This window comes from Athene cunicularia (assembly GCF_003259725.1).
Source record: "Athene cunicularia isolate RWA chromosome 20 unlocalized genomic scaffold, athCun1 chr20_part1, whole genome shotgun sequence".
NCBI classification, from domain to species: domain Eukaryota; kingdom Metazoa; phylum Chordata; class Aves; order Strigiformes; family Strigidae; genus Athene; species Athene cunicularia.
The window spans coordinates 8,028,751-8,040,892 of NW_020799125.1; the positions used below are offsets into that span (position 1 = coordinate 8,028,751).

General features: G+C 45.5%; 1 protein-coding gene across 4 annotated transcripts in view; it reads right to left on the reverse strand.

Moving 5' to 3' along the window:
* Positions 1 to 365: 365 nt before the first annotated feature.
* The window catches only part of LOC113487526 (somatomedin-B and thrombospondin type-1 domain-containing protein-like), a 41,722-nt gene continuing 29,945 nt past the window's right edge, over positions 366 to 12,142 (reverse strand). For all 4 annotated transcript variants that reach the window (XM_026862178.1, XM_026862177.1, XM_026862176.1 and 1 more), the window contains exons 2-5: positions 8,954 to 9,148; positions 7,930 to 8,008; positions 5,990 to 6,166; positions 366 to 1,312 (exon numbers count right to left, since the gene is read on the reverse strand). In XM_026862178.1, the coding sequence (XP_026717979.1) occupies positions 1,195 to 1,312; positions 5,990 to 6,166; positions 7,930 to 8,008; positions 8,954 to 9,148 (569 nt within the window). In that variant the 3' untranslated portion in view covers positions 366 to 1,194. The remainder of the gene's footprint in view (positions 1,313 to 5,989; positions 6,167 to 7,929; positions 8,009 to 8,953; positions 9,149 to 12,142) is intronic.

Sequence of the window (12,142 nt, forward strand, 5' to 3'; positions counted from 1 at the left end):
AGTATTAAAATTCTCTTCTGGAGTCACCTGCAAGCACTCACCTGAGTTTGGACAAATTTAGTTACCTAGATGTTTACCACTGCAGTGCTCTGCCATGAAGCACAAGTCCATTCTGTAATTTTGTTTAAGCAGATTCAGAAGTATGTGTATATTATAAGAAATATCACATCCACTTCTGCATTGTGGTAGCTGGACTTTCACCTGTAAATCCCGAGTAGTTCTGGAACTGGACAGCAGCAACTTTTCCACCAGTCTTCCCTGCTGAAGCAGAAGAGTCAGCAGCAAGATTGGCTGGAACAAATTAAGCAGGTTCAGGCGCTAAAAAGATGGCACACACAGATTAATCGAATAGATACACACTAGGAGAATGTCTCTATGTCCTTTATTTTCATTTATTGAAAAGTATGAATATAAATCAGCAGATATAAAGAAAATATTTCAAATATTTTCCAGTCGAAAACACAAGGCTATAACTAGTCCTCCTGGTACAGCTGGGATGACTTTCTATTTAGAGCCCCAGTACTCCACTGTGTTCTGGGGCAACTCGGAGATGCTCCTTGAAACCTGAAGTCCAGGGGCCCATTTATCCCTGGTACCTTCTATTCTCACAGATTTGAACAGGCTCATTTCTAAGTTTTGCCATTATCTCAGCAGCACGAGATTGAGTCTGTAAGACTGAGGATCAATATGAAATGACGAGACCAGGGAGGGTGAAAACAAAGGGAAAAGATATATATAAGCACAAGCAGAAAGCATCCACAAAGAAGTGCCACTGCAATGAAAAGAAGGCACTTGAGTTAGATTATTTTGTGTTGTTGATCATTGAGACTTTAGGAAAATAATAATTAAACCTGGGTTCCTATGGCCTTTGTTGTCCAATTTCTTATTTGGTGAATTCTCATTCCTCTCAAGAAAGGGGGAATTTTCAAGAAGTCATCAGGGTCAGACAGGCCTTCCTCAGGGATGGATGGGCAGAAAAGAGATTGGCACTTCACAGCCAGCCTGATTTCTTTGGGAATCAAGGAGTAGACAGAGACAGAGAGGATTCAGGATACTTCAGTACGGACAGCAATCTCTTGAAAGTAAGTGGCATGGCCTCTGACACAGAGAAGTCATGGTTGTGGCTCCTACTGCTGCTGCACATTGGTGCCAGACAAGCCAACACAGCACTCGCTTGCTGGGACTGTCAGCAGGTTAGATGAACAAGAAGCTGTGAACAGAAGGACAGGAGCAAGTGTCCAGCTGGCGAATTCTCTTCCAGGTTCCCTTGCACCGAGGATTTCCTACCGCCTGCCAGTGCAACAGCTGATTGCTGAAACACAATCATAAGAGGGAGAAAGTTAATGTGCTGCACCTCCTCTGCAGGACAGCCACTTGTACAACAAGGGCTTAAATCACCCAGTAAATCCCATTTAGTTTGCTAATTTTCGTTTTCCCTCCATGGAACCAATACTGCCTTTCCTCTGTAAAGAAGCAACCACAGTGACCCCCCCATAGGATTATAACAGTGTGAAATAAAGCCAAAATCAGTCATGAATACTGGGCTGGAAAAACCCAGAGCAACATATACTGTAGATGTTAAGTCCAAAAGGATTCACAGAAACATTCCCTCGAGGTACCCAGCATTGCATGCAACAACTCACAAAGCACACCAACATCCCCATAACTCCTGTATTGAAACACCTGACAGGTTGTAAAGTGGGCAAAACACCTCTTTCTCGATTTTTCTTTGTAACGCCATGCTCCCTCTCAGCAGGCAGAACTCTGTTGCCACCCATAGCCATCAAGATGCTGAATAAGCACCTATCACACAATTCACAGCCCGCGTCTGCCTGAGCAGGTGCAGGGACACAAGCGTCTGGATAACCATGTTAGTGGAACACTTGCCCAAGACTTTCCACCTTGCTAAGAGCTACAGACTAACAACGGCTTCTGGATGGCAGCTGGCTGGAACTACCAGACCCACAAGCGCTGGGACAAGGTTACTCACAGACCTCTTAAGTAGAGGGCAAAAAAACAACCAACCAACTCAGCCACCCCTTTTCTCCTAGGCAGTCCATCAATACATTGACCAGAACTGAACAGAGAAATATCCTGTTAATATAGCAAGCAGATCCACAGGCCATTTTTTGCAATCAGTGGCTGCCCAAGCAATGCTGGCCTAATAGCCACAGAAACTGAAGTTTTGCTATAGTGCTGTGCCCCTTCCCAGATTTTAGCATTTAGTGGTTTAAGGGAATTCCTCACATTATTGTGTCCCAGCCCTGACCTGTGGAGAAGCACAAATACCACAACTGGATTAACTCTTGCCCTGTGCAGAGAGCTGCCCACATAATAGCCCAAAAGACCCCTAACTTCTGCTTGTTTAACAGTTCTGTGGAAACTGGAATTATTGTTCTATCTCCACAAGGATAAACCTTGGTTTAATGAGATGTCATGCTCCAGAGCTGGGTTTTATGCATTACACATGGTTGGAAAAGGCTCACTGTATTTTTCTTTTGACTTGGGGTCATTTCAAAATACCAGAATCTGCACAGGGAGGATTAAGATCTCAGATAAAGCAGGATGCACACAGAGGAGTCCCATACCCTTGAAAACTCCTTTACCTTTAAAAGGCTTTATTCCTTAAACACGTAAGCTAAACTTGCTTACTCTCATCTTGCTGGTGGGGAAGGCAAATACCGATATTGCTATAAATCAAGTCGATCTGTTCTCTCTCTCCCTCTGCCCCATAAGCATGGGCATAAACTGCTGCAGTCTGGACATTCATGTGCTACAACTGCCTCATCTTGCTCCAGATGATGAAGAGCAGCTGATCCTCCTAGACACAGGCTGAGTAACAATTTCACAGATGTCAAGTCTGTGCTTTATTTGTAGATCTTTCAGAAGATGATCCAAAATTAACAGATCAATTTCCTAGTTCGATGCTCTGCCATGTTTGTATCATAACCTTCCTAGCTATCCTCCCCTGATGGGCACTGATCTGGCCATAAATCAAGGACTTTGGGAAACCTCCAGAGCTTGCATAACAGGGGTTAAAATGAACTAGCATCTTCTACATTGTGGGAGACAGGTGGAAGGCACAGATAACAAGCATCTCTCTCTAACTTGAAGCATATATAAGCCAGACTCCACTTAGACACAAGAAGATAATTAGGAAACACTCATCAAAATATACCAGCATTGCTGAGTTTATTTTAAACTCTGTCAGATGTTTTCCTTCCTGAGAGTCACTCTTGGAACAATATCTTGGGGAACTAAACGCTGGCGCACGCTGCCGAAGCGCCAGGGCAAGAAGCACAGCGCAGCAGGCGGGGGTGGCCCAGGCGCAGCAGCACACACTTCCCCGCGCAGCCCCCGCACCACGGCACAGCCCACCCGGCCTAACCACCGCCCTCCTGTCACCACAGACTGACCACGTCTCCTGGCAGAGTTACACCAGCAAAAATTCAAAATGAGGGTGAACTGGGTATACAGCCAGAGACTTGTGAGCAGATCTAGGCAAACCCGACACAGGCTGCATCCTAGGCACTGGCATTAGCTTTGGCCTCCCACCATCCTCTTTCTCAGGGCAACAGGTGCCTCTTCCCATCTTCTTCTCCCTTTCTTTACAAGCATCACATTTATGCCCTCCATGCTTGGCCAGCGAATGCCAGCCTGAGGAGCACACCATGTGGCCCCTCAGAGCACTACTACCTTGCAAGACTGCACACCCAGATACAGCCACTCCTAACAGAACACAGAATCCTTCTCACAGACATTTCCCTCAGCCTGCTCAATGGCTGTCCCCAACAACAGTCCAATTTCTGTTCAGAGATCACAGAAGACAGTTTTTACCTCCATGCAACCTGCTAAAAAAGATGTATTATTTCTGGAAACAAATTAGGGGATAGCTCTGTTCATACGAAGAATACCTATAGTAAATACTTGCACATGAGATGTTGATATCAAGAAAATCAAGCAAGATACCCAGCCCTAGACAACAATCTCCTTGACCCACCACTGTAAGGTCAAACAGTGATAAAGAATGCCAGACCATGCCCTGGAGGTTACCTATCTAGGGGATACGTGGGAGTTATCTGGAAGATTTGTATGAAACATCACACACACACAGGATGAGGAAGCTGCAGCCCATCACTCATGTTCCACCAGCCAGGCACAAATTCATCTCTGACAAAGCTGCCCAGCACTGCTGGTTCAAGGAGGCTTAAAGTGCATCTCCATTGCCTTTTGTAGACAAAAGCTTTGTCCACTGCTCAGGCCAGCCTGGCCTGTCCTCCAAGCCTATGTTACTCCCTTGGCAATGAACCCAAGTGAACACACACAGTACCTCAGCTTGGAGCATGCATAGAGAGCTCATACCTGCCTAGAAGATGCCACAGACATGACTTCATTTGACATGATAGGCAGTAACACTGGAGGGGTAAAAGCTCACTGTGTTAGAAGTTGGCTTCCCTGTTGACTCTCACATGCCTATAATGGAACAGACCCACTAGTTCATCTAACAGACCTCCAGCAAGACTCTGGGAACAATTTCTAGGCTCTGCTCAATTAGGATAGATTTAAACCATCTGCTGAGACATGGGCTGAGTCCTGACTTGACTGAACAAGTCACCACTGCCCCCAAGTCCATTATCGCTGCCCCTCTCCAGCCGTCAGCCTGCCAACACCTCATGATCAGATCATCATTCCTGAAGGACACAGTCCCATTTTCTTTGTGCTTCCATCCCAAGTACAGCACTGTTCACCAGACCAGGCAAATGAAAATGCCCCCCTCTGTTCACAGCCCAATGAGGAAATGAATTCCTGAATATACTTTTTTATTTCACTTAATCTGATGTTCCTGTCTGGCTGCAGGGTTTTAGTAAAATAACATTATTGTAAGCTTTCATAATGATTTACCTGTTGAATGCAGGTAAGAGGTACTCCTGGCCATAACAGTCAAAGACTTTTTCTTCTTTATCTGAAAGCTTTTGGAACCTTTGTACCTAACAAGCTGAGGCAGGGAAGGAAAAGACTCTAATGTGACTTCCTCTTATTAGAAGTCTGAGAAAAACCCTGCCTAAAAAGGCCATTAGTGGCAGTCTTGGTAGTGCAATACATTGTGCGCTTGAGGCCTGACAATCCTACTTCAGAGTTTCTAATTCAAATGAGCTTATTCTAACATTCATCTAAGTTTTAAAAATACCCCTGGCCCAGCACTGACAGGCAATTACTTTTTCAGGCAGGGTTGCTAACCAGTTTCTGAGAATGCTTTTAATTAACTAACAACGGGGTTAAGAGTATCAGGATAAAAGCAGTGCAGAACCTGTGCCTCCAGAGACCACAGCAGAGGCCTGGAAGCCAGGACTCCTCTGTTGCTAGCTCTGCCACAGATGTGTTTCACAGCTTCAAGCTATTCCCTTCATCTTTGCTGAAGTCTGCCCAATTTGTACAACCTGGGTGGTCCCCATCAATCACCCCAAACCTTCTTCAGCTTTCCAGGAAAAGGATGCTGGAAATGCAAAGATTTAACATTACTTCCACACAACCCCAGGTGACAGCACATACCCCAAGGCCCTAAACCAGCCGCCACTTGCCAGAAATATTCATAAAGGGTCACTTGTAGAAACAAAATCCCCAGTGCTGAAAACTCAGAAACAGATTTGGTTTTATTTGATATCTGACAGACTGTTAACCTTAGAAGCATGGCTGGAGTGTCTTTTAAACAAAAAAATTTCACAACTGTGCCACTTAAAACGTCCATGAGATTTAGCAGACTAAGTACAGGTACTCCCACACTTCAGTCCTGGCTCTGACACTGGTTTAATATGTAAGCTTCACCAGGTCATTTAACCTCTGCAAGAAAACTCATGATATGCAACAAAGACTAATTAATACATGTAAAGTGCTCCAGAGAGCTGCATGCAACGCACTATGAAACTGGGACAAGCAGATCAACAGAGAAGAGTGAATAATTCAACATGAAATCAAAAGATAAAACTCTTACTTTTTGCTTCCACTGCCATCCCCATAACAATGTAGACTTCTGGAGTCTAAAGCCGGGTGCTGACACTCCACACAGACGGTGTGGCCCTCCCTGAGATACTGCATCCAGTGAGTGTATGAGTGGTGGCTGTGCAAGCAGCCTGGCATGATGGCCACAAGCTGGAATTCAACACAGTACCTGCAACCCAAATAATCGGGTAGGTTAGCTCAATAACCAGATTAGAGCCTTCCATGGGACTGGAAGAGCCAGACTAAACTGGGTGACCATAATTAAGAAAACAAACAAAGAAACAAAACCCCCACACACATCCAAGGTCATAAAATCCAGAACATTTGGTGTACCTGCATTTTGATGAGGTTAAATGGGGAATAAAACTACTCTGCTGGTGTTTTCAACTAACATATCAAAAAGCATATCAAAAAGCATTGGGTATTACTGGCATGTCTTCTTACAAATAGAGCTACAGAATGGTCAAACATTTGACTAAAGCCAAAAAAACCCAACAGGTCCTTGGATACCAAGTCTGGTATCCATTTGCTGAACCACAGTTTCTCTATCCTCTACTCACAGTTACTTATAATGGGTTTTGTAGAGCAACTTGCAGCAGGAGCTAAGATTCAGTCTGTAAAGGTTTTCCTTGGGATGATCTCCTTCCTAAAACAGAATGAGGTTGTCCTATCTCAGTGGGAGGACTACCAGATTGACACAGCACTTCTGCCCTGGTCAGACTTTTCTGTGCTTCTGATTTTAACCAAACCTGAGAGAAAACCACAAAAGAACTGGCCTTGTTTGGAGGGGAAGTTCAGTAATTATCTACAAACACAGCAAAGAATTAGGTTCTAGTCTAGACTGGTTCTTTATCAGTTGTCATGTAGATTTCCAAACACCTTCAAGTAGCACCCTGAACTACATGAGCAGTTTGCTTCCTTGTCTTATCTGAAGGAAAGAGAGCAAGGTTAAATACGTGTGCAATACAGCTGTGCTCACATTTTTTAATTTTACAGGGAGAAGGCTCAACTAATGAGGAGTCCAAGGAAGCTCAGGGTGAAGAGATGCTCTTTCCTTCAGACACTTAAGTGAGGTGGATGGATGCACCCACGCACTATGGAAATACATGTACAACAGCCTGTGGGGAAACAAATCAACAAGTGCATGGCTGCTTCATGCTGCAAGAGCAGCTCTGAGAAACTCTACACAGTATTTACAGGAACAGCAGCTCTCAATAAGAAAGAGGCAAACCTCTAGAGACAATAAGAACCCCTGGGGAATAACCAGCTTGCAAAACTGTATACGAGAGTTACAAGGTGGAAGATAACCTTCCCCATCGGCACCGTGTTGCTGCTAACAATGACCCCAGCTGGAAAAGAGGACTGAGAAGGCTGATGCCAAGCTCCCTGGTGTACAAGGCACCAGCCCAGAGGCAGAGCAGCACATGCAGACACGGCTGTGTCTTCAGAAGGCAAAAGGCATCAAAGCTTTCTGCACAATCCTGCCTGTGCTGTGCAACAGTGCTTCAGGGGAAAACAAGAAGTGTTACAGCCAAGGGGGGCTGAAATGGGAGAGGGATGTGCTTCCCATGCAACATGACAGCAAACTCTGCCCCCTGAGAATTTACCCCATTTATGTAAAAAAGTGCATCAGATTCCACACTGGAAAGAGCGAAGTGAATGGCCTTTGGCTTTTTGATTATACAACCTTTAACAGCAGCAATGCCATGAAGTAAGAGCTGAACTTCAGTCTTGTACTGGCCTTACATCAAGGCAAACCCACAACCTGCAGATGCACTGCAGATACGGCTGTCGCTGGGGGGAGAGCAGCACCCTGCTCTAGTGAAGTGCTGGGAAACACCAATTCTGATCAGCAAAAATCTGGGCCTCAAACTGCAGAGAGACCTTGAAGGTGGAGTATGACTGAGCCCCTGTCCTAAGCCTCCTACTTACCCTGCTCTTTCATTGCCATCAGCCGTGGCTCTTTTTTTCCTCGCTTTTCCAAACCCTCCTGTTGTTATTAATGCTGGGACTGTGTGTATCAAAGAGAAAGAGTACATAGCATAAGTGGCAATACTGCACTAAGGCTGTTTATGTCTGTAAAACAGTAAAGATAGGCCTTTAATGTCATACAGTTTTATCTTCAACAGGAGCAAAAACCAATTCTAACTCTGTATTTTCATATTATCCATGACCACCAACATTTCAATGAAAAAAGTATCTGTACCGTTGCCAGATTTTTGCCTGAGCAGACAAAGCCTACTTATCAGACACAACCAAAAGACAGAGCAGGGAGGCAATATTCACTTAATACCAACTCTCAACGGGTTTGAAGAAGTCTGTCGTAGCCAGCATCCAAACTGGACAGATTTTGACTCCAAAATACCAGCAAAAACTACAAGTAGTTCTTCTAAAAATCAGTAAATGTATATCATGAAATGCTGATTTGAACAAGCTGAAATCAGACTTCTTTCTCCAGAAACTAGCTGGAGGTCTCTTGCATCTGCACTCTGCTTCAGTGCAGAGAAGTTCTATCTTGCCTTTGATGAGTATTGCTCCTTCATGACTTTACAGATGACTCATCAAATAAAAAAATACATATACAAAAAAGGGGGGAAAAAAGTGCTCAAAACCCACTTACAGAAGTTTTAAAGAGGCATAAATCTACCAAATCTATCAAAACTGCCAGAGACTTACACTTATATAAATGAGGTCACAACAGGCCTGTCATGTTTCCCTTCTGAACACAGCAGATCACAGCGAAGGGCAGGCACTGCTTTCAAACACTGTACCAGGATATCTCTAAGCCCCTCTGTGAAGAGCTCAGTTCTCAATTACACCAGACAGTCCTAGAGCAAACATGCTGGTGTCTGGAAAACAACTCTTTTCAAATACAGTAAAGAAAGATCAGCTCTGCTGACCCAAACAAGAGTCCTCCCCCCGATTACCCAGACACTTACATTTTCAGTGGACTTACTCAGGGACTGTTTGCACTCTGTTCCTTGCCATGTCCAGTACTCCACGCAGCCAGCCCTCTCCTCCAGAGGAGGGCACGCCTCTCCTCCGTTCCTGGGCTCCTGGATGACGTGCCTCCTCCGAACACGGTACGTTGTCTTGCACGGCTCCGCGCAGCCACTCCAGACACTCCACTGAGATACAACACAGGGGATAACTGGAGGAAGAGTAACAAACAGGGATGTGGAAGGTTACAAAAATGGTGCCAGTGATGTGTCTTCTCCAGAAAAGATACTTTTTGCATAGCTCAGTACAACCTTCCTTATTTCACACCTGTCCCACAGTTGGGTTGGGCAGTTCCCAGGAAATTACCTGCCCAAGAGCTCCAACCATCCAGGGGGATGGGGCCAGCCACCTCGCTCTCCTACACCACTGCAAGCCTCGCCTGCACACTGGGACTGCACTGGATGAACTGAGAGAAGTTTTCAGATTAGATGAGGTCAAATTGAGTGGTAGGGATAGAGCAGCATAAAGAGCAGGAGGAAAGGCAGGGTGTTGTAGACCCTTCATGCAGATAAGGCCCGAAATCTTACTGACTTCTCTTGTGAAATGTCACGCAGCAAATGATGACCAGCCATGGAGTCTGGAGCATAACATGGCAGGCTGGAGTTGAGCCAAACAATCAAAATGAAATATGATTGCTTCTACTTTGTACGTGTTGGAACCAATCCCAAAATATTCTGAGGATATGACTCATGGCTTTAAATTTTGGGAACCTGCACAAGTAATGTTTCAAAAATCTTCACATCACTGAGCATCCCTACCTGCTCTCACACAGTATCCACAGTGCTAAACTCCTAAGCCTTGGCCTCCATGCAACTAAAGAAATGTCTTCCTTCAGCATTCAACATCCCACCCATTCAGTCTGAAACATACTGGTACCATTCCCTGTGTTACATATCCCCTTTTGTGATCTCTTCCCCACAAGCATGCCCATAGTTGAGTTTCATAGGACTGAACTGTTGGAGAGAACTACCAATAGTAGATTCCCTATCAAAGAATCACTTGAGCAGAAGCACATTCACCTGCTGGTCTCTCTCAAAGGCAGCCTGGAACCATAGCCCATTATATACTTGATCAGTCGTAATTAAACAAGACAACCTAATCATCAAGAACAATATCTTTGGAGAAAAACACTGGCAGGTCAGCCTAGACTCATGTAGATATTACTTCTTCCACACCTATTCTCAGTTGGCTACAGTCCCTCTCCTTGCATTTCTGTATCTTGTGACTGAGCTGGGCCAGTGTACAACAACACACCACAATAGCACCCCTAAGTACATCAAACTTCAGCTGTAGCAATTAATAGGTGTCTTACCAGGTCTCCCACCTTGCTGGTTCAGCCACTGGGTGCCTCACACACACACAGTGACCAGCTAAAGGCCAGCACACGCCACTTTACATGCACTGAAAGAAGGACTGCACTTATAAAGTACCTTCCACCAAAGTCCCTGTGAGTACTCAAGAGGCAAACTACCCAAGGACAGAAAAAAATGACCCATGATGCTGAGCTCAGGCACAAGGAATTCCTCGGTTCTGAATCTAGCTCCACTCCTAATCTACTACTCAGTTTAAAGATGTGGATGAGCCCATTTAAATCCATTAAAAGCCCGATGCTCAGCACCTTAGAGTAACAGACATTCTCACTCCAATTTACAAAGGCATTTTAAAGCCCAGAGTCCCACTGATTCCACTGGGACATAAGCTGTCAAATGCTGATGTGAATCCCAGCCTTTCTGAGCATCTCACGCTTGATACTTCAATTTATTCTTCCACAGAAAACAGATAACCCCTAATTACTGCCTTAACCTCATTTGAAACTGCCCTTGTCTTCAGAAACTTTAGGAAGATCTTTCAAACACTATTGCTTTTCTTCTTCATCTAAAGTCACCACAAATATTTTTTTAAACCTATTCAAAGATTAGGAATTAAATAAATGATCTAAGTAATTGAGACATTTCATAAAGGCAGGAATGCACCACAAAAGAAGCCTGTACATTGGATTGTAGGCTACTGAACATTATAATCTTTTTGTGCATCTGATTTATTCAGAATATTCTGTTCTTTTCAGTTTTGTTTGGTGCCAGATGAATGCCTTTGCCTTAATATTCTGCTTTACAAGTCAGTTTGATAAAGTAACTCTTTAGTGGTGGAAGAAAGAAAACTACTGAAAAAAAGGCCATGCTACAAAAGCAACACAAGCCAAAGTAGAACTGGGTCCCTTACATACAGCACAAATGAATCACAAGAAGTAACGCATAAGTACCCCATCCTGCACAAAACCAGCCGTAAGCAGGATGCTGTTATTCCTCCAGTGAGCCACAGGATGGCAGCGGGCTGGCAGCGAGGCTGAGGGGGGGCAGCGGTACCGCTGCAAAGGTGCCCAGCACAGACAGGGAGCAGTGACTGCCCTTTTCTACCCCATCACAACGCGCAACAGCGCCTGCAAACACGGTTTTTCTTATTACTCTTCTGCAACATGAAGAAGAGACACGAGGAGTTCGGGTCCATCCCAGTTGTCCCTGACGGCTGCGGAGAGCAGCGGGATTCACACACAGGAGCACTGAGGGGGCACCCGGCAGCCCGTCCACGTTCAGGCATCGGGGTCACGGTGTCACCCAGCACCACCGTGCCCCCTTCGCCCCCGCAGAGCCGGGGTGTCCTGCCTCGGGGCTGAGGCGGCGCTGCGGGACCCCCGGGCAGCCCCCCACTGCTCGCTGCTGCACCCGGGGGCTGGGGCCTGCAGACCCACCAGCCTGGCCTCATTCAGACATAGCTTGTCAAATCATGGCGGAACGAACTTATTTCCCACCCAATTTCCAGCTCTCTCTTGAAAACAAAAAAGCAATTAAATCATGGGAATGTCTGCCCACCTGCCTCGAGTAAAACTCTGCTAAGGCATAGCTATGCCGGTGGGAAAAAAAAAAAGGCATTATGTGAGCAGGTGAGACTCCTTGAGGATGCTGTTTGTGGGAAGGGAATACGAGACTGCACCACTCACTAAAAAAAATTTATCTTCCTAATTCACGTCTGCTTTAGCAGAGGCGTTTCTGGAGGCAGCGCTGCCCGGGAGCCCCGGCACTCGGCTGCGCGGGCACCGGGGCCAGAACCCCCGTCCCTTCCCCTCCTGCGGGACACGGCGCGGTCCACG